This window comes from Convolutriloba macropyga, chromosome 14, assembly GCF_964194025.1.
Source record: "Convolutriloba macropyga chromosome 14, txConMacr16.3, whole genome shotgun sequence".
NCBI lineage: Eukaryota > Metazoa > Xenacoelomorpha > Acoela > Convolutidae > Convolutriloba > Convolutriloba macropyga.
In genome coordinates this window covers 15,630,909-15,656,881 of record NC_134481.1, presented here as the reverse complement: position 1 = coordinate 15,656,881, position 25,973 = coordinate 15,630,909, and the positions used below count along the sequence as shown (strand labels likewise).

At 34.8% G+C, this 25,973-nt stretch overlaps 3 protein-coding genes across 7 annotated transcripts in view; 2 read left to right on the top strand and 1 right to left on the bottom strand.

Annotated features, from left to right (window-relative positions):
- LOC142353208 (putative thiopurine S-methyltransferase) overlaps positions 1-25,973 on the top strand; it is a 332,531-nt gene that overhangs the window by 189,144 nt on the left and 117,414 nt on the right. The gene's annotated exons all lie outside the window — the stretch shown is intronic.
- The window catches only part of LOC142353210 (putative thiopurine S-methyltransferase), a 257,569-nt gene that overhangs the window by 189,144 nt on the left and 42,452 nt on the right, over positions 1-25,973 (top strand). The gene's annotated exons all lie outside the window — the stretch shown is intronic.
- LOC142353663 (uncharacterized) lies at positions 1,825-25,973 on the bottom strand. Of its 4 annotated transcripts, none has more exons than XM_075405967.1 (6): positions 25,718-25,973; positions 20,729-21,270; positions 19,909-20,317; positions 7,219-7,640; positions 2,884-3,254; positions 1,825-2,027 (listed from the first exon to the last, which is right to left on the bottom strand). In XM_075405967.1, exons 2-6 carry the CDS (start codon positions 21,135-21,137, stop codon positions 1,896-1,898), a joined length of 1,743 nt encoding a protein of 580 aa, XP_075262082.1. In that variant the 5' UTR covers positions 21,138-21,270; positions 25,718-25,973; the 3' UTR covers positions 1,825-1,895. The 4 variants fall into 4 exon arrangements, with proteins under 4 accessions (XP_075262082.1, XP_075262080.1, XP_075262081.1 ...); XM_075405965.1 differs by lacking the exon at positions 25,718-25,973 and adding an exon at positions 22,195-23,004 and having other exon boundaries at positions 20,729-21,673; XM_075405966.1 differs by lacking the exon at positions 25,718-25,973 and adding an exon at positions 22,223-23,004 and having other exon boundaries at positions 20,729-21,653.

Genomic DNA, 25,973 nt, shown 5'->3' with positions numbered 1-25,973 from the left:
TCAGCTAGCAACCGCTCTACTTAACTTTTGATAACCTAATGCACTATGACTTAACGACCGACCGGGCTTTACTCGTCTATCCCGTTTCTTTTGATTTTGCTCTTTTGACATTGACTGTATTCACTACATTGGGTAGTTCAATGCATGAAAGAATTTAGAATCCATTCAGTTGAAACAGTGAATGAGGTTAGTCGGAAGTTAAAAATCGTGACTTATGTAAAACGACAAACGTGATCAAAAGTTAAAGCCAATTTAAAAAACCAATAACATGACAAGTGCTGAAAAACAATAGAAAAAATTGAATAAAAACTGAGAATAAATGTACTGATCAGCGGAAAAATTGAACATTTCTAGACAAAAGGACAATCTCAAAAATTAAGAAATTAAATTAATCAAACAATTTTTTTGAAAAATAATGCTAAAACTCGATAAGCCCATAGACTCACGCACAAACCGTGAAAGATTTTTAATATCCACTAAAAGTAGATAAACTTGAGAATTATGACAAGCGTTTAAAAAAAACCGAAAAAAGCAAAACCTAAAAAAAGCAAAACTTAAAAGCAAAACTTAAAAAGCAAAGCTTAAAAAGCAAAACTTAACCGTGAAAGAATTTTAATATCCACTAAAAGTAGATAAACTCGAAAATTATGACAGGCGTTTCAAAAAAACCGAAAAAAGCAAAACTTAAGAAAAGCAAACTTAAAAGCAAAACTTAAAAAAAGCAAAACTTAAAAAGCAAAACTTACTCGGAAAAATGAAGGAAAATTTTAAAATAGTAAAAACGATTGCAAATTTTAACAAAATCGTCCTAAAAATCTAAATGTTATTATCTTCTTCTGCCTGGAGCCAGAAAACTTAAATGTTGACAAGGTTAAGAAATTCGAAATATATTGCAATTTTTTTTAATGAAAATTGCTAGAATTCGTGATGTTAAATTGTTCAAAAACTTTCTATTACCACTAAAAACAATGCAGTAATCTATCATTAAACCCTAAAAGAGGTTCCCCGAGACCTAGAGCTGAACAAAATTGGAAAAAATCACAATATTTTTTTTGGAAAATTAAATTTTTGTAAATCTTTGTATAAATTTGCGTGTTTTTGTTTTAGTACAAAAACATATAGCTCTTAAAATGGCCATAAAAATCATTGTTTCATGCAAAATAACTTTATTAACTATTACAAACCTCAAATTTGGACTAGTTCAACAAGTAATTCAACGAAAAATTGCAACATTTTGGTCTCGAAAACTCATAAAAGTGACCTTATAACCTCAGATTAGGGCCTTCCCAGTAGCTTCAGCGCAATAAGCACTTGAAGGACAACTAAAGAGGGTTAAAGGCCTCTAATGAAACTTGACGACCGCTGAGCTTTACCTGTTTATCCATTTTGAAAGCTCAAAGTCATGAAAAAAGGTGTGAAATTATCTTACAAAAAAGACAGAGAACCAATACAATCCAATTCTTGGATAGTAGAAAAGGAGAGCGCTTAAATAATAGCCGTTTGAGAGGCTGACGGCGGCTATTAAAAATATCACTATTTTTTTAACTTAGTTTTTATGCTTCTCTTCGCGTTCAGAAACCGTTCATTTACAAAAATATCTGGAATATCCCTCAATTATTTTACCACATATAGTAACTTAGTGGTGCCAAACGGTACCGGGAGCACAAAGGGAAATTTTGGTGCTACCACAAATTCGTTTTGTGGTTAATTTCAATAGGCAGAAGTGTGAAAATAAGACTACCTTGTTGTCCGCTGTTATTAATAGATATTTCTGGGCGCTACCTATTCAGTAACAACTCCATTAAAATATACCCAAAGATAGATTTACTCGAAATAGATTTCTTCATTTATCTCGTAGTTTTTCTTTTACTCGGAAAAAAGCTTCAATCACTACTCTAAACTTTATTCAAGGTAATAAAACTCAAAAATTTGGACTTGAAATTCTTTCTCTTCTCGTGTTGGTCTCCGAGTTTTAACTCATCTTCTCTCTCAATCGGGAAAACGACTCTGCTGATTGTCCCATTGGTCTGAAACATATATATATATATATATATATAAACAAATATACGCAATAAGTCTCATTAAAAATTTGAGCTTTCAGTAATCTGTTCATAAGTATCATCTTCATTTTCTTCTATAATAGTCTTGATAGAAGTTTTAGTGACAATTACTTTTGCTCGATACTTGTAGTGTTTACCTATTATACAGAGATATTCATTAATAATTATTGGATACGGATGAATTTTTACGAATATACAGAATGATTTCATACACAAACACAAATTAATTATTTTGGGCATGAATTTCTAGGACAGTAAATTTGGTTTTGTAGATTTTGGTCAAAGAACACAGTGTACTTTAGGGTAAAAATTGAACCTATTTAATTGTTTGTGAGATCACCAACTGGCAATAGTTTTTACAGGTTACGTATTTCATAGCACCCATCATCAACGAAATTGTTTTTTTTTTCAAAAAGTCTCCGAGAACAAACTAACGCACGCTTTTGCCTTGATAATGGCTGGTGTATCCCTTATGAGTGATTTTTTCACTACAAACATTGTCTTTTAGAATGAAGAAATTATTGGAGGTCAACGATGGTACTCCGACAAGGGAGGGATGTTCGGGTTTTCGGGAGCTGTTTTAACTACGTTTGTTTCTATTCGGATCTATTTCTTTCAACCCCTATTGATTTAACCGCAATAATTTAACAACCCCCACCCCTCCGCTCTCCTATACTGTAATGTCATGTCTTTCCGCCACTTTATCATTGGACCCCTGCAAATTTTTTAACCCAAAATCCTTAAAACACTTCCTCCAAAAACCATTCGAATCCAAAATTGAGCATTAACTCTGCATCTTCTTATCCAAAACTAATGTACTCACATTAGACAGAGCGGTTTGATCATAATCCAGCTGCGATTGATGGCTGTTATTACTGTTATTGCTGTCGCTGCTGTTAACATTATGGAAGATCTGATTGGACAAGGAAGGATGCAAGAAATTGTTCACGTGGAATGACAGTTGTCGGGCCGAAGCCGAATGTGGAATGTTATTTCGTCCATGAAATGAGGCACTTCCATTTAAGGAAGTGATATTTTGACCTTGACAAAGTGATGAATGGTTTGAGTTGTTTTGTGACGATGTGAGAAGAGCTCTGGTGTCAGAGAGGAGGCTGGAACTTGACCGAGCGATTTGATTGGATGTTGAGCTGACGCGGCTGATTGGACTGCTGAGAAGGTAGTGGGCGGCTGTTGCTAGAATATCAAAAGAATCTTATTTTTCTTCCGGCCGCCCTAGAGCTTAAATGAACTTTTTATGTCAATGGCCGTTGCGGTGGTCACGTCATTATTACATAACCTAACGGGCTACATTTCACATAAATAGCGCTAATTACACTTAAATATCAAAAAGCAGTTCAGTTTTGTGCCAATTTTATTCAGGTTTAAACATCGACCTGCGAGAAAGCAGGCGGAATTATTAAAAAGAATTTGATTACAATTAAAAATACTGTCCTTCTCATTGTAGCAACGATAAACAGTGCCCTTGACTTCGGTTCGATCTCAAAAAACTGTCATTAAGTTTGGTTCGACAACAGACATCGTCTCCAAATTTGCAACTCAAATCAAAGACTTCGTCTCAACATGATTTAGTTAGAGGTCTGTCTGCTCATTTTTGAGAAAACATGACAATAATAAAATTCTTCAGCTTTGAAATATGTGCAAGTATTTGCAACAAAACGGGAAAAAACGCAAAAAAGAGAATCCTAAGGAGTCAGTCAATCAACTAAAATGATATCATAGTTCCTGTTTGCCTTTTTGTGAAAATAAAGAGGCTCGACAAAAACAGCAAACACATTAAATGTTTTTATAATGTATTAAAGAACATCGAGTCCGCAAATTCTTGGTTTGTGTGCAGCTATAAAAATTTGGTGCGCTAACAGCTTTGTCCCGTTGATTGGTTCAAATTAGTTCTCACTAAAATATTAAGTTTGACAACTGCATGCAAAAAGCTTCAAATATAGAAAAATTTAGCCACTGTCGTTTTCACCTATCAATTCGGCAAAAAAAATCTACCAATCACAAAAAATAAAAAAGTTAAAGCAACATTTAAAAACATTTTAATACAGCTACAAGCATTGCTTAACTTGAACGTTGTAGGTGATGCAACCAAAAATTACGGAAAATGCAAACAAAAGGTGTAAGAAATGATATCTATTTTTTGGGTACCAAATTTGAGATATTCAGTATTTTCATTCCATAAAAAATTATGCCTCTTAAGAAGACTTGACCCAATATTGTTTCTCCTATTTTTTAAATTATCTCTGCAACATTTCCTGGTGAACTCTTTTTTTTCTACGTACACGTAAAATTTGTCTTAAGACAAAAGTGGTGCAGATTGCTCTCAAAAGAATGGTGATCGGTTGATTTCCTAAGTAACTAACTGCTGCTTAGGGATGCTTACTTTAGCTTAATTGAGAGGGGAGTGGTTTTGAGCATGAGAAGGTGTTAGCAGGAGAGGCAGAGTTGGTGCCCGGGTGTGGGCTGCAAGTGTAAAAAGTTACGGGTGAAACGAAGTGGAGATGGTGAAGTGGGGTGAGGGAAGAAGTCGGAGGAGGGGAGTAAGTTAAATGGGGGAGGGGCTAAACCGAGGAGACGAGTCAAACCCTAAGAAGAACCCTTCACACCTTGAATTTATTTCTCTTAGACTCGATCAGTGAATTGCAAACTTAGATACTTTTAAGTTGTAACACTCTAAAAGAACTTTATGGCCACGGGCTTTTACCTGCCTATCCAGTTTGTGAGGACAAAATTGGCAGAAAAGCGGTCGAACAAAAAGTTGCATTAAAAAACTTCAGGACTAATATAATTGCTACAAACTTCAGTAGAGTGAACTTATTCAAAACTAATAATTCACTGTATGTTTCTTGAAAAGGTGCGCAGACAAATTCAGAGTTGGCGATTGGATGCAAAGAACGTAGTTTTGGTTACGCAAAACTTAGGTGACCTGCAGGCAAAAATTACCATAATGAATTCTTTGAGCTAGAACCGTTTATTAAATTTGACGTTGCCTAATTGCAATGATTGGGATCGGTTTCTGCCTTTTGGAAAACTATGAGTTTTTAAATGTTCTAAAACGACGTTTTTTTTGCCACTGCCCGGGTTGCCAACATACTTTAGCAATCAAAATTTCATATTAAAGAGAACTGATTTTATAATCCAAAAGCACTGGTGAAACTGCAAAATTTGCCGTAAATAAAGTTCTATGACTAAAAGTTTTTCATGAAGGGATGCTCTATGATCAAAAATAGGGTCCTCAAACTTTGCTTGTTTTTTTTTAAAAAAATGAAGAACAGTGTATCAAAAGTTCCAAAAGATTTTCACCACATAGAAAGACGCCTTGCTTTTTTGCTAGCAAGTTAAATCTGAAGTCAATTTTGGAATTACTTAAACATAGCCGGCAGATTGCCGGAATAGCTGCGAAAGAATAGACCTGCGTGCCATATAATAGAGATAGAAACAGATAAAGATCTAAATTGAAAAAAATTGACGCCGCTCAAAAAACTAGGTAAAAAACATTCAGCGATAAATTAATAAAGCTTGTTAAAATTCACTCCACAGAAGCCTCTTATTAGGGACCTTTACTGCACAAATGAGTTCCTTTGACCTTAAACAAATTCAATTTAAACTTAAGTTTTAAAGTGCAAAAGTCATTTTATTGAGTGAGGTAAGTCACGTATGATCAAAATCTAATCACGCAAATAACCTAAAAACTTTTGCTAAAGCGAGTGAGAAATGACGTCACGCGCGCAAATGCTGTTAGTGAGAGGAAGAAGTCAATCAGAAAATTTGACTTTTTCAGCTTTGCTGTGTGAACAAATGTAAAACGAAAAAAGAGCGTCAGACGACGAAAGAAAAAAAAACCAAGAGCACCGCAATATAGCTTCGCTCAGCTTACAGCTTCGCATCTATAATAAAATTTGGTTGCATTGGAATACCAAAATTTTCACTTGAATAATGCTAAATGTTTAATAATTTAAAATATGCTTCTAAATTGAATTTTCTTCGATTAACCCAAAAGTCAATCAATATTTCAACAATTTTAGCATGTAGATTGAAGTCTAAGATCAATTTTAAAATACCTGAATGACTTGACATGAACTGAAACCAACCGCTGAGATGCAATTTTGCATCAATTTATTAATCTAATTATTTTGACTACCGGATACGTAACTATCTTCATTTCGCAAGCAAGTTTCCGCAAAACGTAAAAAACACTGAAATATTTTAAAAAGATAACCGACTAATTACAGGCGAATTGCTCTCAAACGACCGGCCAGCTGTTCACTTCAGTAGTAACCAGTTGGAGCTTAAAGATGCTAGCACTTGGATTTGCATTTGGTGGAACGGTTAGGGGTTCTCAGTGGATTCAAGCGGGGGGAAATGAAAGTGGGAGCGGGGGAGGAAGAATTGCTAGACAAGGGTTCCAAATAGGGATGTGGTGAGTAGTAAGGAGGTGGGGAGGTGGGAGTGGGGTTGTGTTGGGAGGGGTAGAAACTATCGGAACTATCTGGTTGCGCAAGTTGTCGCCCCGGCAGTTTTTGAGATCGCAACTTCCAGTCTGGCAAAATTCTGATTGTTGCAACATTATTTCCATCGGTTATTTTTTTAAGATTTTATAGCTTGCATTTTCAAAAGTTTTTTACAGTTTTTTACATTCAGCACTTATTGAAATGATTTTTAAATCTAGCAATAACTCCACTGAAAAATAGATGTTTATAACTTTAGGGGGTTTGGGTTGGGGGGGAGGGGTTGAAAGCGCTGAACGTGTGTGTGTGTGTGTGTGTGTGTGTGTGTGTGTGTGTGTGTGTGTGTGTGTGTGTGTGTGTGTGTGTGTGTGTGTGTGTGTGTGTGTGCGTGCGTGTGTGTGTGTGTGTGTGTGTGTGTGTGTGTGTGCGTGCGTGCGTGCGTGCGTGCGTGCGTGCGTGCGTGTGTGTGTTTGAGTGCGGGGGAGGGGGTGTCGAAATAGTCAGGTGGAGGAAGATAGACGGGGGATTTTTACGGGGCAGGTGAGTATTAGGCGCTGGATGGGGTGTCTGAGGAGAGGGAGTCAAAATTTTAAGATTATGAACCACCCTCACGCCATGAAATTTGAGAACGAGAAGTTAAAAGGGTCAGACAAAAGCAATTACAAATAATATAAATAAGAGAATTTGCTAACCAATGACCATGTCAAAATGCTTCAACTCTTCTTCTGTTCCAAACCCAATAGCACAATGTCGCCCTTTGAAGTAATACACTTTCACAAAACCTGATTCCGAATCGCCGTCTGCCATTTCATCACTTACAAAGCACTTTTTCAAGTTCAAATTTTCCAAATTATAAATCAATTCGAAATTTCCATTTAAAACGTCTCGCAAATCCAAGTTATAAACCTGCAGGTTATTTCTAGTTATGGCAAGAAACTTTTCAACGGAGTCGATTGAAGCTCGTGAAATAAATATGAATGGATGCGGTTGCTCTATTTTGGACGCCTGGTTTATGGTGGACGAGAGTTGGTAGTTTGAGTCGATAATTTGTCTGGATATTTTGTCCACCCAAATTTCGGCTTGTTTGTAGTTGCAGAAGCAGTGCAGGTATTTTCTGAAACAAAACATTTCCAATTTTTTCCCCAAACTTGGTATCGAATAAATAGGCCAGGCAGTTTCTTTTACTTATTGCAAGAGATCATTTTTAAGCTCTCATAGTTTCATTTACATTTCTACAGAAAATTAGAAACTTAGCGTCATTTTCAAAATGAAAAAAAAAATCGATTTTTAATTACACGTATTTGATTACAAAATGGCAGAAATCAGAAAGGACAAACAAGCAAATATGGCAAAAAAATAGATAATGTTTTCAAAAATCTTTCAATCTCTTCAGTTATTTGGTTTTTCTCTTATATTTATGATTAACTGTGCATATAATGGTTTCCTCAATGAAAAACGAGTATGGCTTCACTCAAACCGCAAATAGGTCAGATTTATGAAAAACAGGCGTCAGATTTATATTGAATTATATTATAAGGTTACTATAGTACCATAACCTCTTGTCCTGGTGTTCTTTTCTTCTCTAACTCAGTAATCTGAAGTTCTCCTAAAAAAATTTAAAGAAGAATTTTCTTTATCAGAAAAATTTCAAAAAGCCGTCCAACATGGAATTTTTGATGCAGAAATTAAAGATAAAAAGAAATGTTTAGAATTTTGGTCTGAAAATTATCATTGTTTAAAAAAAATGGAGAGAAAAATTTTAATACGTTTTTTTAAAGTTTTCAATTCAAGTAAACCCTCTTGTAATGAATAAGTTAATTTCTTTTAAATGTTTTATTTTTGTACATCATAAAGTACGCTTTTTTTCAGGACATTTCTATTGTGTATCCTTTCTTCCGTTTTAGTTTAATGTTGTTGAAGCTATATAGAGCTGCAACCTGTTCTCAATATCTGTAATGGCTGCTCTCCCAATCGGTTGCAACCAGGAGAGCTTTACGCCGCCAAGTTTGTTTACACCGCAAAGTCTGTCCGGATAATTTGTTTTTGCTATTTGCTTTTTTATTATTATATCCGCAATGTTCTTACCGTTGCATTACAAATTATGATCGTAACTATCTATTAGTTTCAGTTTTTCTCAGAAGGAAATTTGACTGGGTTTACCACAGATTACACAACACGGGTTCTCTCTATGTAAACCAGTTCTATCCAATATTGAAACAAATCGAGAGACAAAGATATATGTCTCAGACTTGTAAACGCAAAACAATATAAATCTAAAATTATGTTGTTTTCGCCTTTTGTACTCACAAGTCCAAAAACAAAAAATTGGGGTTGTAACAGTTGAATTGCAGCTCAAATAAATAAAAGACACTGGACACAGTACAAATAATTTACTGCCCAAGAATAAATTTCATTAAACGAAAGAATTACAGATTACCGCTGAAGAAAATTTAAAACACAAGGCACAGTAATGCGTTATTCACTGATCAAGACAGTTTTTTGAAAAGGTTTCCTTGCTGATTAATTGGAATAAAGCCATTTGCTAAGGCTAATTTTGTTGAAGGCTTGTTGAGTAGCCATTGTTATCCCCCCTGTTTCCTCATATCAAGTGACTATTGCTGTAAATTGTAACTGTAAGTAACACTGGAAGCACTATAATGACTAAACAGTTGATATGATCACAGAAAGTGGGCAAAAACGAAAAATCAATGCAAAACAGATTTTGTGCCGATGCATTTTCCTTTTCTACACATGCTTAGCTAAAACATTGCCAGCCCTGATTTGCTTCGTGAATATATCTTTGTCAATGGGGAGTGCATGAGCGAGTTTTACGGCGGGCCTCCTGTAGACTTCAATTTCCGTTAGAAATGATGCTGGTCGAATTGCTCCGTCAGAACCTGCGAAGGCTTCATAATTCGACCAATTTTTTAATACCCTTGTTTGTCATTGTCATTGTCTCTGACCAACCAAACAAGATCACCTTGGTTCAGTATACTCTCTGATTCGCATTTCTTTTTTTGCCGAGTGTTAAGGGTCTGTAGATATTCTTTAATGAATCTGTCCCAGCTGAAAGTGGATTAGGCTTCTGATTGTCAGAAGAACTTCCGATGATCGACAAACTCTTCTGCGCATCAAAATTATGGCCAAAAAATGTTTGTTATCAAGAAAGAATTAATTTGGGGCGTCAAAATGTTCTGCATCAGAAAAGACTGGTGTCGATGATCAAGCATTCACTTTATGTTCAACAGCAAACATTGTGGTTTTGAGAAGATTTTCAGCAATTGGTCGCTTGCCCAACACTGCATACGTTCGTTTCATGCAATTTCTGATTAGTTAAGCCTACAAGTCTCCAAAATGATGTGCTGGAGGTGGATTGAACTTCCCTGGTGATCCATTGTTGCACTCAATATTCTTCAATTCTTTATTGTTCCATGCTGCGGCATATTTTTTAAACACCCGGTCCGCATCAATAAAGATTTCACTGATCAATTTCATCGGTTCTCCTCTTCATGCTACTACCACATAATTGTGTTCAGACAACTGTCAGTTTCCAACTTTGGAATTTACTCTATGTGTACGGGTCATATTATTAAATTGTGGTCAAACAACACCATCTGTTGAAATTTCTGCGGCAAAATTCTACTGTAAAAGGGCCAAAGTAATGTACTCTAATATTTCAAAAATCTGTAGAATTAACAGACTTGACTGTAGATTTCTCAGTCATCACGGGAGCCATTGTGTGCTCTGACTGTTCAGCATGTAATGCAGTTGTCTTTTTTAATCAAAAACAAGGAATTTATAACGCCAATACTCCAGAATTGATGCTGAAAAATGTTTCTCACATGTTCACTCCCCTCATTTGTTCTCGCACTTATTAAGCCAAATCAGTTGATTTTCACTGAAGTTTTGTTTTTTGTCTATTCTATCTTTGGCAGAAATAGTCCCTGTTGTCAACGAATGATGAGAGAAGTAACATTATGCCCTTTTTTTGTTTTCTTTTCCAGATAGTGAGATTTTAGCTCTTTAGCCCTTTAGCAAATTGTTTTGGCTGCAACAGCTTGGAATTGCTTGGCTTGGCATGCTCGTTTTCATCAATACCATTTTTTTCAGGGCAGTTTTGTTATACTTGACGCTGGCTTTGAATATACCATTGTACGTTCTGAACGATTGATATTACCAAAAATGATCTTGCATTCAACTTTTGTCATGAATTGTCACGCGAGAATCTCCTCATCTTCACAAATAAAGACTAGAATGACTTGCTCAGGTAATTCATTTACAGTTCGTTTTAACCAGGCCGGCTCAGTAGGCAAATCGCTTCCCTTGAGTTCCTCAACAAAAATGGCTCGGTTGCCAATGTCCGTTGGGTTGTGTATACTGCGAACATGTTTCAACTGTGACTCATCAATTGTAACCAGTAGTTCAGCCTCTCGATTGGCAACAAAAACTTGTTGTTTGCTGTGAGAGCTATGTATCCATTGCAATACGGGAATTATGTCCGACCAGAAATTGTAACTGCGCATCTTGTGCTCCTGACCCGAGCTCCTTGCAAATCTGATCTCACTACCAACACTGCGGCATGCCATTTCAATTGTGGTACTGAAGTAAGTCTCATCAGTGCCAGCCTCATATTCCATATACAAATGCTATGTCAGCTGTATGTTCCTTTGGCTGAGAACGTAGATGAACCATTTCACACATACTTTCTCCAGATGAGTCAGCTAACAATTGAAGTTCAACTTTGTCCCTTTTCTTGGTGCTGAAGTATCTTCTATCGATGCTGCTTTCAGCTATAATAAGAAGTTGTTCCTTCCACTTTAGGAACTCTGCTTATTTACCAGATTCCCATTTTATGTCTCAAGGTTTTCCATCATTATTCGAAATGTTCTCCAGATGTTGTATGACTGTGAGCTCAAATGGTCTTCATGTAAAGACTGAATCGAGCAAAAAAGCTAACTTGGTCAAACACTGGAGATACCAGGAACAAGATCTTCCCTTCTGTTATCGAAATCACAATTTTTTGCCGGTACCACTTGAGACCAGAAAAATATTGTCAGTAGCATGCCATTGGCGCCCAAATACTGATGAATTCTGTGCATGCGGCTCAACATCAAGTTTCTCGGTTTTGCAGATCTGTGTTAAGTCTTCCAAATTGCTGCATTTAAAACCGCATTGTCGTTGACACGTTTTTCAATGTTTTGAGGGAGAGGTCTTAACAAAATTGATTGAACACCAAAACATTTTCTTGTGGATTTTTTATTGATTTGATCACATTCTTCGTATAGACGGTAAACGCTATTGGAATTGTTTTTCCTCCTATCGGAAGTTTCTCTTCATTATCGATGCTGACTCGTTTGAGGCCGTTCGTTGTTTGCTTATGTTGGAAAACATATGGCGGACAACGTGGTGTTGGTACTCATTTGCACAAAATCAAAAAAATTTGGTCTCCATAGAAACCTAAAGCAGCTCTTGTCTTGTTCAGAAAATTTCGATTACAGATACTTTGATTCGATATCAGCTGTCCGTGTGATAATTAAGCTTTATTTGTTTATGAAATTTGTTTCAATCTTGCCATGCAGTAAGTCACATACAGCCGGCAGCTTGTCGTTTAGGAACAACTTCGCATATTTCGTTACAGCGTCGAAACACGGCGGTCTTTGCTCGAAATTGTTTGGGCTGAGTAGTGAATGGTGTGGTGAATATCATTCTTTCCTAAAAAGAGATTTGAATAATGATTCGTTGAAAATCTTCAGTATTTTTTTTCCAACTTCTATATCTATTGACTGTTGATACAAACTCTTAAGGTTTGGGTCTTTTCGGAATCCTTGCTTCAGTGAGTAAAACGCCAAATGCTGAGCTGTAACTGTTTGGTTGGTTGGACTCTGGTTTGCTCCACACAAATTTCACTTCATGCCACTCACCTAAAAGTATTGTACTTTATATCACCTTTTGTGCTCGCCCTTCCGTCTGTGAGTGACGGACGATGTTGATTTCGGAAGCACAGTTTCTATATCCCACCAGGATTGTATGTTTTTCTCAACTTTTAAGTTGTGTGTGCAGGCGAAGTGACAAACATTTTGCCTTCTCTTGTCCGTCATGGGCCCATTCACTACCCATTTAAATCACACAGAAGCAGCGAAAGATTCAATTGGTGTTCCTATTTTGTAGTCAATAATTTTTGTTGCTCATGAGCATCTTGACACAACATCATGCCAACTTCCAATTAAGTGAAGTTCCTGTCAGGGAGAATATCCAAGTGTTGGAAACAATGTTTTAGTATTTTGAAGTCATATTTTGTATTTCCCAATGCAATTAGTGGGCGTAGAAACGCCTCAACTGAATGCAACTTTGAATTCAATCCCTTTATTTTTAGGGAAACTCTTTCGGTGTTCAGATACCAGCTATTTTTAGCGTAAACTCCATGGTTTGGGCTTGCAACTTCTCTTGAAAGCTTCGAACGATGAATGATAACGTTGATCCACGAACCAGGAAAAGATAAGTGCACAGTTGGTTGACGTCTTTTTGGATTGAGATAGTAATAACCTGAGGAAAGCTCGGAACTTTGTTACTATAGTTTACTGTTGCAGCAATTATGTTGTCTGCCTGATTGTCTTTGTCTATTTGGCGTTCTGAATGTAGCAATTTGGTTGTTATTTTTGGTACATCTTTTTATACCCCACGAGTTGACCTGGCAATCTGTGATTGCATGTTTTTCTCCCAGGCATCCGTATCATACGCGTTGCTGTCGTACTGCTACATATCGATCGCCAGTTATCATGTTCCTGACTATTGGGTAGTTCCAACTACAATGCATGCCATCAGCTAACAGACATTGATTGCTGTGCGTTGGCTCGCTTTCTTTTACATTCGAACTCTCGCTTAATTATGATACTTTTGAGAAGTTTTTGTCATTTTGTAATACGCCTTTCTCTATTTTTGCGTTCACCTTTAAACGCTAGGAACCATTCACGCACGAATGCCCTTCCTAATAGCCAGTTCCAAAAGATAAATAGATCAGGTCGGTCTTCATACCTGTCATCAACATAGAATACCTTTTCTTTTATGTTTTTAGTGTAGCTTATCGACTGCCATGTTCTGTTTTAAACCTGACTGCAGATCACTCATTAATTCGTTTGTACTCTATGAGTACGTTAACCAAGTTAGGTACAATAACAGAAAAAATAATCAGACCATCAGAACTGCGAAGCTTGACTTGATAAGCTTTTTGCAGGTTCTCAAGCTGCGCATCTATAATTACATGTGGTCTTCTCAGTTTTCTAATGCTCCAGCCAGCAAAATGAAACTGTCCGGAATATCGAATCCCTGAAATTGCGGGTTTAGCATTGCTTGTTAAAAGTGTCTCTAAGTGACATATTTTCTTTGAATTTAGAATCACGGGTTTATTCACTGTTGCGATAAACATGCTGGACTACTCAGGTCACAGTGGATTTCTATCGAAGCCGTTAAATTTCTCTTTTTTTCGAGTTGACTCTTGCTGGATTGCCTCTAGGAACATCGGGATCGATTTTAGGGAGAAAGTTCCCAAAGTGATGAACAATCCCGTGCGTTTGTGAATTGTACAGTATGTCATTGTTGATTCAATGATTGGCTGTTTTAAATGATGTATTCTGTTTTCACTGGGTTTGCAGTATTCTTTACTTTCTAGGCCAAATACGAGACAATTTTTTTGTTTTAAAACCCCATTTGATGGTGATTTGTCGCACGATATTGGTGACTGAGAACGGCGTAGGTCATCCTTCTCTAGTGTTGTTGTCTTTATTTTTTGGTTAACCGTAAATCATACCGAATGAATCATTGCCAAACTAAATTGCAAATTTGTTCCAATGTCTTCAAATTTATTGAACGACTTTTTGTCTTTGTTTTGCTGAAGAAGTCTCAGAAGCGTTCTCGGTATCCCGATTCTTTTTCAATGTGAAATTATGCTCCGGCCGGATAAGTGCTGTTACCCTCAATGATGTTAGTTTTCTGACTTTTTTGGTTTAAATCTTTAGCAATATTTGATTGAGTATTCTTGTTTCCATACTCAAGCCAATCTTTGTCCATAAATTTTTTGATATCTGCTGCAGATCCTCTCTTTTTTTCTTGAAATTTTAGTGCATAGGGTCAAAGTTTGAGTTTATTACTACACTGTAATTGCTTGATTGCTTGGGATGATCCTCCTGTAAAAGGTGAACGGTTGCATTCCAACCCTCTTATTTTACTGCACTTTTTCATTTGATTCATCGGTGTTTTGTTGGTGATTTGCGCGACTGAAAATTGGATGTGGTTTTGGCACTCCGGTAAGCAGATTAAACAGTACTTTCTTTTCCACTGTCCTGGTCAGTGGACCAAATGTAACGGCGGCTCTCCCAATCGGTCGCATGGAGGAAACCATTGCAGCACCCCAATCGTTTACACCGCAAAAATTGTTCTGAATTTTTGCTTTTGCAGTTTGTATCTGTAACATCATATCCGCTATGTTCCTACCGTTGCATTTCAATTTCAGATAGAAACTATTTGATCTTTATTTTCTTCTTCAGAGTCAAATTGGACGATTTTATTACAGATCACACATTAAGCGATCACATTATGTAAACCTTCAGTCCTATATTCAAAAAATCGAAGAAGATATAACTAAGAATTTTTCAAGCAAAATTATTTGAACGGAAATTCATGTTGGTTTTGTTTATTGTACTGACGAGTTGAAATTCCAAAAAAACTGGGCTTCGTAACAAATGAATTGCAGCTCAAACGACTCGTAGACACACGACACATTAACAGATAACTTTCAGATCAAGAATAGGAACAGGAATAATTTTCAATACGCGAAAGAGTTATAATTTACCGCTCAAGAAAATTTAACATAACCGACTAATCGTCGGAAGAATTGCTCTCGAACAACTAGTTGGAGCTCTAATCAATTGCAACCTGCTTCAGTCGAAAGGGGGGAAGAGGGGAGCCTAAATGGGACTAAGAAGTTTCATAGTGGGGTTCAAATAAGCAGATAGAGGTTAAGATATTGCACTATTAAGATTTAAAGTGAAAATGAAACCAGTTTCGGCGCTCTTTTCAATTGATTTTTAGTGTTAAATTCGGCCAATTGATTTCAGCTGCTTGAAATTGTGATTGAGAGAGAACTTTAGATCACGCGAAACTTAAAAAGTTAAAGACCTAAAAGTCACTCGAAAAGTCAAAACAGTCAAGCGAAAATTTTGCATAAAAAGACACACAGGATTACAATAATTGCTATAAACTTCTTTCAATAGCAATTAAAAATGCAAAAAACAGTAGCACGTTTTTCACAGTTTCTTTGCAATATTTTTTGCCGATTTATTGAAAGAAAGCCGTTTTCTGGTGCTCATTTTGTCGAGTTCTGCAGTGCTAGTAACTGTTACTAAAGTCGGAGTAGTTACTACAACTAAACAGTTGCTTTGACCACAGAAAAGGGATAGAAACGTTTTGTTTGTTTTTAGTGGACTAAAAACAAAAAAAAACGAACAGAAAAGGGGACAAAAGCGAACAACCTTATCTTCCAACGCATGCTCCGCTCAATCAATACTGGTAAAAGAATTTGTTTGAAAAAGATGTCTTTTTAAAACGTATTTATGCAAAATTATCTAAGCTCAATTTTATTTTGGTTTTGCCTATTGTGCACACGATATGAAATACCAGAAGCTGGGGTTCTTAGCACTTGAATTGCAACTCAAGTGATTTTTAAACATAGGGACACAGTACCAAATAATTTCCTGCAAAAAACAATTTTCAAAACAACAAGATATGACAAATGCAAGACACAGTAACACGTTATTTACCGCCCAAGAATTTTTTTTGGAATTTTGCAAATGAGTTATAGAGGGAAAATTGTTTGCTAAGGCTGATTTTTTTGAGTGATTGTTGAATTGCCTTTGTTATTTCCCCTTGTTTGCTCACATCACGTGACTTTTTCTGTACTTGTAAAGATGACTAAAACTGGAAGAATCGCTCTGACTAAACAATTTGTTTGACCACAGAGAAAATGGACAAAAAGAAGAACTAATATAAAAGAGTTTTCCCTCTCTCAGATTATGTGCCGATGTATTTTTCAATCCTACGCATGATCCGCTCCATTACCGTTAAAAAAATGTTTCTGCAGAAAGTATCATTTTTAAGCCAATATAGTTTCCTTTTTCAAATTTTTGAGAATTGTTGGACTCTTTTCTTTGGGCAGATTTTTTCTAATGGTCTAAGGTTTCATTAGATTTTATATCCAGTAACTTATGCAAAAAAACTGCAAAGCGTTTTCAAACAACGAATCCAAAATTTTAATAGTATCAGTGTAATTGATGATTTTTTACGACATTTGTTTATTTTCTTTATTTGTTTTTACCGTATACTGTTCACAATTCAGAAAAAATGATCGCAGGTTGAAATGAATTACTTTGTTTTTTCTTATAAGGATTGTAGGCTGTCAAATTTGTGTTAGTTGGAATGAAGTGGCAACTCAAACAAACTTAAATATCTTCTCATCTTAGAATTTAAAAACTATAAAACCATTCCAATGGTTCTTCAATGGAGAAATGCTTAAGTTTTCCACTTTCCACTGAAAGTTAAAATTTTATAATGACAAAATTTAACTTTCTTTTTCCAATTTTAATGACAAATTAAGTTAAAATTTTGCAATGACAAATTTTAACGTTATTTTTCTTTTTTCAATTAAGTAATTTTGATTCAGGAAAGATTCCCATTCTGCTAGCGAACAACCCCGTTCAACAAGTTCAACAAAGTTGTTGTTTTTGTTGGTTTGTTAGTTCAGTTTAATCAAATCGAAGCAATGCTTTCTTATTAACCAATTCTATCTTCAGATAAGAATTTGAAAAAAATGCGCTGATTTGGACATTATTTCCATTGGTTAGCGTATGCTTCAGTTTTTACAGTTTTCATTTTTAAATGTAACCGGTTTTAAGCGCTCAGATCTTATTGAACTGATTTTTTAAAATTAGCAATGATGTTACTCTAAAAATAGATATTTACAAACATTTTGAATAAAATAATCTGAAAAGTAGTATGGACGAACAAAAAATTTTTCGGGAGATAACGAAAAAGTAACTGATCAATTCGATTTTCAATATGGCTGCAAAAGTTTCCACCAAATTTTTTTAACTGGACGAATTATTTTTGGTCAAGATAAATTGAAAACATGAAACTCAGTTCATTACATTTCTGAGTATTGAATGGTTATCCTATAAAGTCTGATAGGATGGAGACCCTTCAGACACATTTCTAGTTTCCACTAAAGACTCAAATTTTATTTATCCTTGCATTTGATAAGAAATGGTTTTGTAGAAATGGGATATGTTTAACAAAATTAAAAACTTGGAATTGATCAGCATATGCCAACAACGAGGCTCGTTAATGTGCGTTCGCACATGATGTTCCGACCCGCGCTCACTTTTCACTTAACTGTCAACCAAATGAAGAGAAAATCGAAACAAGAATTTTTGAATTAAAAAAAATTGTTACAGAAACTACTAATTGAATTAAATAATGCCAAGCCTCAAAATAGCTCTCATAAAATCGGTTATTAAAAAGACTACGAGAAGAAAAAACAAAAAAAAAACAAAATGAGCAAAAATTATAACATTTTGTACGGCAAAAATTCAACATCTAAACTTAAAAGCAGCTAGTAACAAGGTTGAAAAACAATCAGATAAAACCTTAACTACCCAAATTTACTTTTTTATTTCTACAAAGCAGATGGGATTTTATATAAAAGCGACTAAAAAATTTAAAAAGATATTACGAAAACTCAGTTGGAGCCATAAAAATCATGAGCGATTCCTTGAAAAGGAATTGTTTGTTCATTGGCATCATTTGACTGTAAATGAGGTTTTTCAACAAAAGAACCTTTTTTTGAAAAGTGATTTGTCTCAAAGTGACTTGAAAAAAATTTGAAATGGTTTTTAAATTAACAGCTCTCAAATAGAAATCGAATTTTTTGATAGTAAATTTTGCCAGGAGACGAAAAGCTTTTTTATGGCTTTTGGTCGGTAGGAAACACACAATTACTTCATTTGTATTACAAATGTAATTTGAATTAATATTTTTATAGAAAAGAGCTTAATTTGAACAAAAGTTTTGCTAAAAGTGAACAAAATCATGCCAAACTTCACGTGTTCACACAAAACTTTAAACCTCGATAACTCTCCGAAAAACGAATTTAAAAACAAATTTTTTAATTGCGAACTTTTTGCTGGATGAGCTTCTAGTGATACTACTCTATTTTTCTACGATGAATATATCGATCGGCCTAAATTGTCTGAACAAAAAAAACCAGTTGAGTATGGAGTTCCTCCCCCACAATTGGGGTCGGAACAACAATTATGTTTGCAACAATTGCTTCGAAATGGGTAAAATTAATTTTTTATTGCAACAAGAATGGAAGTTTTCGTAAGTCGTTAAAACTCGAAAAATTTATAATTTCGTCTGACTTTGTTCATTTTGAGATGAAACTCAATAAAAAACAGCAAATTTTAAAAATACTTTATCTCAAAGGTGATAAAATGAAAATGTAAACGTAGAAAACAAAATAAACTAAATTTTTCCTGCGATATACCATAAAAAAAGCTTTGAAGAACGTTATATAGCAACTCTGTTGCTCAGAAAGAGAAAGTTCCAATAGATCAGACAGAGAAAGAAATATTTCAAACTCTTTTTCTCGAATTTTTGTTAGGCCTATATCACCCACTTTTGTAATCAAAATGTTTTGTATTTGGACAGACATAGGCAACATTTTCTCAAGCTTGTGTACTTTTTTACATGACATAGAAACGAAAAGAAGATAACTTGAATTTTGATTTTACAATATGTACTGCTGAAGGTTGTCAGATTTCGGAATAATTTTATTCAGAACGTTAAGACAAAATTGCCTAAAATTGGCAAACTTTATGCAACTATTCAAACTTCCAATTGTCTCAGAGGTTACTTTTTCGGCGCAGATGTTACGATAACATAAAATGTATACTGTGTTAATTCTTAATGTTTTTCATATCCTTTCTATCTTTTAATCTAAGGTAGGAATACAAATAAAATGACTACCGAAAAAGAACTTCTACAAAAGCAACGTCTAGAAAACTTCACAAAATGTTTTATTTGTTTTTTCGTCATCCAATAAAATGCAAAAAAAATTTAAAAAATAGGTGAACGTTGAACTCTGGTCGAAATAGATGATACTCAATTTCATGACTATAACTTAAAGGCATGTAAGTATAATTGGAAAAGTTCAGGTTTTTGGGACTGGTTTTTAACTCCTACTTATTTTAGAGCTACCGAGCTTTCTGAAAACTTGCTGTGTTAGTTTAAGAAAATTGAAAAAAATGAGCATTTTGTCTTTACTTTTTACTCACTTTTGGGAAAAATTTGTTCCATATCCAACTCGAAACTGGTTCTTGGCGACACGGCAAACATTCGCAAGGGACAAACTTGCCCTTACAAGAGGCACTCGTTTCGTAGATCCTTGATGACACTTTGACAGAACAGATGTTGAAGATTCGGGTCCGAAAATTGGAGCCAATCCGAAATTTTTGAACTCGTATGAGGGTCCAATTTTAATAGGAGAGCAAACTTCAGTTATGACTTTGTCCTGTGAACGAAGTGTTTGTTCTAATAGGTCTGTGGTATTGTGGTAAGTTGAGCTTGATATGTTTTGGTTTTCGACTTGTGAAATGAGAGTGATGTTGTTTTCTTCCTTGATGACGTCATAGACTGCCAGTACTGGTGGGAGGGCCTTTGGAGTCCCGTTGCTAACAAAGTGCACTAGAACAATTAGACTTGATTAATAGGCGGGAGGAGGAGGGGATCAGACGGGACGGGGGGAGCGAAATATCAAATTCATTTTATGGACACCTTTTTACAGTTTGACTATAATTAAATTTTAAAAATCTTGTTATTAAAAAAATCTAAAAACTGCATTCTGGTTGTTTAAGTTTTTCTAGAATTTAATCAAAACTCGTGGGGAAAACTTTCCAAGTTTCTAGACCCTTTAATGTCGTTGACATTCCACGCCCAAAATTGTCCATTCATGGCCTTCGAATGAGAGTTTAAAGCAGCCCAGTTAAAATTACTTTTGTTTCTGATTTCTTTAAAGAGGGAAATTTCACATCATTCGCAAAATATTTGCAAATATTTACGATACGTTTGAGTGAAATACCAAATTCGGCAACTTACATTTATCAGACGTGGGTATAATGACGTCCCCTTTGGTCATACAGCTTGAGGGGTCAAAGGCCAACAGAGGTCGGTGACCTTCAAGGAAACATTCGATAGCGCCCTCTTTCAAAACCATTTTCACCACAGATACGTACGAAGGCTGGTAACACTGAACACCTTGCTGCGATTGTTGGCCACAGGAACCATCGGGAGAACTGCGACTTTCGGGGGGTGTTATCGAGACTGGAGGTGGAGGGGTGATTGTGATAACGGGCTGTTCCTTCCGAAAATTTGGGTTCGAAGAAATAGCCAGGAAAACAATACCGGAATGGATAAATGAGGAATTTGTGGCCAAACTTTGTTTATTGTTTGTTGTGTTTATGTCTTGATAAGTTGTCGAGTTTGAGCAAGAAGATTTGCTGCTCATTTTGGGCAAAATTTTGCGGCACTTTTAGCCCAATTTTTTACAGACGTAATTCAGTAAATTGGGTATCCAATATCCTTGTTGCCGCTCTGTGAAATTTGATCCATCCTTTCCCAATAATGATTACTTTAACTACCTGAAGCGAAATTGTGAGCGAATTAGAATCTAATTCCGCAAAATGAAGAACAGTTGTAATTTTGATAAGAACCAAATTTGAGCGCCCTTAAAAGCAAAAATTGCTTTAATTAGTCGTAAATTTCACCCAATTAAGTTTCGAATTGTCTGTCGCCCAATGTCAGCTTAAAATATTTTGCCCGGTTCTATTAATAGTGGATTATTTTGACATTTTCCATAATATTGTTCAGATTAAAAAGGCAACAACGCGTGAATAATCGTGAACGAAAATGCCAATTGCGGGAAAATTGGTCCCATGTGACATATGGCAAAGGTTTAAGCGGTCACAAATGAAGTAGGCGAAATGAGAGTGTATACTTCGAAATAATATCGGAATATCAAAATCTTATGGGTCAAATGGTAGGCTCAAAGCGCACATTGATAGCCCAATAAACGTCAAAATCTCAAATACAGTGGAGGCATATTTTTGCACTTTTTTCCGTAAACTGAGAATTACATGAAAAACAGGGGTGTATGAGATTCGATTTTTTCATGTTTTCAAAATCAAAGCTTTTAGTTAATTCTGTTTTTCTAAAGTAATAAGGAGTTTGTCACATTCTTTTTGATATATCGCATTCATTTTTTATCCTAAAAAAACAAGTTGTTTGTGTTCTCTTTTCTCAAAAAACAACAAATTGTCCGGTTATTTTGCCAAGCTTCCCGTCGCGTTTGCTTTCAATGTAAAAATTAAATTAGCAGTTTTCTTTTGTGAAATAGACACGTTTTATTTCAGCAATTCTCGATTGTCTAAGTGCTATTTTAAAATAATGCAAATGAAAATAGCGAAAAAGCAAAATTTTCAGATGACTGTCGAAATTAAACAATCGAAAATATGTTTCTGTGACTTTTACTATCTGTTCTTATTTATGGTGTTTTGGGCAATAACCATTTGCGTGATAAAATAACCCAAAAACAAATATCGTCTTCATCAAAGAATTTATCGAGGTAAAGTTTATTTCAAAGGCCGAATATTTAAACTGTTTGCTTTGGCGGCCGCATTAGTCGAAGTTTAAAATCTTTTGATTGCTAAAACCGCCTTCAAATCGTCACAAATTAGTAATCCGTGCCAATCCAATAAAAGGAATTTTAGCTTCTTCCGGATTATGAGGAAATTTGTGAGTTCAAACTATTGTCAAAACACAAGCTATTTTCACATGCTGTATTGAGAAAAGGAAGTACAAAATACACACTAAAAGATCACGACCATAAGTCAAAATATTTATGTGTCTGGCAAGGAGTTTTAAAGTGCCAAATTAACCAAAAATAAATAACTCTCCCGGTCATAAATCGTATTTTTGACATAAACTTGACAAAAATCAGTCGTGAATTATGTAAACTGTTACGCCCATATTTTGTAAAGTCCTCCAGAGCTGAACAAAATCAAGAACTTCAAACATAAATTTATCTAATACCAATTCCAAATAATAAAATGTGGAGTCGCTTTTTTGATCTGGTAATCAGAAATCGCTAATCTGTTTATAAAAAACAGCTTTTAGCATTAACTCAAAGGTTTATTTCGTGTGAATTAGTTCGAACATGATAAAGTCACAATAATCAAAAGAATACGTGTATATAGAATCTATATTTTTTTTAAATCTGGACAAATTGATTATACTGTAACATGTAAAAAATACCGGAAGGGATTTCTTTTAATTATTGAAAAGGAGACCACGTCTAAAGATTTTTGGCGCTGTAAACCACGACCACTGACTACGGAAAAAAGACAAAGAACTGAATTAAAAAATATCATTGTCAGCTTCTGAAAACAGTTTCAATAAATAGTTTTTTTTCAATTAAAAGCCAGGAAAAATGAGAAAATTTAGATATACAATTAATTCAAGGAGCTTTATTTGAACTAGCTTATGGATTCAGTTCAATTTTTGCGTGGAAATTCTACTGAGGAAAAAGCGGGATAAATTAGTTTCAAATAAATAGCAAAATGTCAATTTTTTGGTTGTAAAAATTTGAAAAAAGGCACGTCAGTTTGTCAGCGATTAACTCCGAGTTGTCGAAGTTCGACAACTTTTTGCATATCCGTAATAATTTAATCTTAAAAACTATTTTAGACTAATTAGGTTGTCAATGTTTGTTTATGTTTAAGCGCCTCCCAGACAAATTGGAGCGAGGATTATCGACTTCTTTATTGAGATATTATTAGATAAAACTATCAACAATTGACATTTTAGCGAAACGTAGACATTATCAAACTCAGACGCTTGTTTTGACAGTAATCTCGACATTTTAGAACAAAAAACTAAAGAACAATCTTTAGAACAAAATGAAATATTTATGATTCGCCATTCACTTCTCATAACTCCGCTTATTTAACTAAGGCATCAAATTTTACCCCTTAAGCAAAACATCCCAAAAGACTCAATTTGAAAACCTGCAAAGTTTGTAAGGATTGTAATAAGACATATAAGAACTTAGACAAATTTGAATTGACTACGGTTATTGAAAAAACGCATCGCAACGAGACCGATTATTGCTGAAAAGATTTCTGCTCTTTTCTGCTAGTACCCCAACCCTGCATAACCGTTATTTTAGCACCCCCGAATATCCATGTATTTGCAAATTTTAGAATAGTTTCCTTTAAAAATTTAAAAAATCGAGCCCTTATTGTAGCCGATAACGCCAAAAATGATATAATGCAGAAAATTTTGTTGAAGTTTATGTTATATAAAGGAAATTTTTGTTGAAATGCGTAATACTTGCAAACCATAGCTTCGCTAGCTTTTAATAAATTCATATTGTTCAAATATGTTCGAGTATAAACTTACTTAACATTAACAGTATGTTAAAAAGTGTATAAAGGAGGTTAACAAACTCACTGGGAGTAAAAGCAGAAAAGATCCAACATTTCAAGTTGCTAAAAAATTTTTTTGAAAAAAGGTACATCTTTATTAACAGAGAGCACTAAAAGTTCACGAGAGTACAGTTGAATATAAAATGCCGGGTTATTTGTGCAGATAAAACAAGCTGCTAGGAAAAAATAAATAATAAAGACCAACTCAAGAAAATTCAAAAAGAAGAATAACAGAAAAATTTTCGAAGAAATTGAGCAAATAAAATGAGCATTATTAGATTATGACATTTATGATTACTGGTCAGAACCATGAGATTGTTTACGCAGTGACTTAGTTTTTCTACAAAAAAGCGGAGAGAGAAACCCTCAGATAACTTTTTGTGACTGAAATATGTGTCGCAACAGGTGATCACATTTTTGTGACAGAATTTAAACGGGGCAATCAAAGAAGTTTTAAACAACAATTGTTTAATATGTGTTCGGGAACAAAGTTGAACGAAAACATATTCTTTGGAAACCCTTAACATTTGTTTTTGTTTGTTATCAACTCTGGACTGAATCCGTCTCCTTAGAGAACGTAGAAAATCATCATGAACTTAAAAGTTTTTCAAATTGAGTGTAAGAACATTCTCGGGCGTTTGAGGCCTTTGTAAATCCCTAGAGGTGTTGCCAAACAAAAATTCATTGATTATCTGTATTTTAGTTGTTGTATCAGTTGGGTTGAAGCAAACCTTCTCTTTTTTGCAATTCTTTGGGCGAAACAAACTGTTCTTTACAAAACAGATGGAAATGCAATCCTCTGTATAGAAAATCTAAGGCCATTTTCCATACTCGTAAAATTACTTTCATTGGTTGGTAAGCAATTGGAATATTTGCATAGTTTGAGCCAAAAATTGTCCTTACACATCGCGTTCGAAAAAGTTGAGGTTTAAATTTCTCAGTTTGATGATTTTTTTCCAAGTAAAATTTTTTGAAGTTCAAAAATACTAATCAAGATTTTTTTCTGGATATAACATTTTTTATAGCACAACAACATTCTGTAAAGACTTCCTTATCTGTCAGAAGACATTGATATTGAATTTTCTTAGTTATTGATTTTTTGCAAAAAACAATAATTCAAAATGAAAAACAGTTTTTTTTCTAATCGCTCAACTTTCTCTAGTTTTTCACTTTCTACCATCATTGATAATTTATGTTTTCAATAAACAATAAAATTTCAATAATGCCACGAAAACCCCGGTAAATTTCTGACCTTAGAAATTATTTTTTCCCTTAAATTAGAGATGGGCTCCATAAGAGATGGGCCAAAAAAATCAACCAACAGATTTCTACAAAATTTAATACTTGATCATTTTATCATGGAGCGCCACGGTCTTATTTCTGATTGTATTTAAAAGCCCACAATTCAGGTTTCAGAAAATACACGTTTCTCTATCTTTGCAAAATATATCAAGATTTTTAAGAGGGCCAGTAACATGCGCAGAGAGTGAATTAACTTCAGAGAGAGAGTTGATTTCAAGCATAAATCAAAAGAATCTGAAACTCACGTACTTTTATCAAAAAAATTGTTCTTTTTCTGCTCGATAAAATTTGTTATACTCACTTTTAAAACAAACCGTCACAAACACAAGGTCAACAAGTTTTTGATCAATGCCGGCCAATTCTGAAGTTTAAGGCTTTGGTTATAAATACTAGTTAGAGGCCAGTTAGTAATAAAAGGGAGAGATACGGGATAGAAAAAGCGCGATGTGTTTGTTTGTAACAGGTAAAAGGGAGGGGAGGCTTTGATTTATTATCAACTAAATAATAACCACTTGTGAGCTATAATTTATCTCTTGGGTTTAGATCGTTTTATTGCA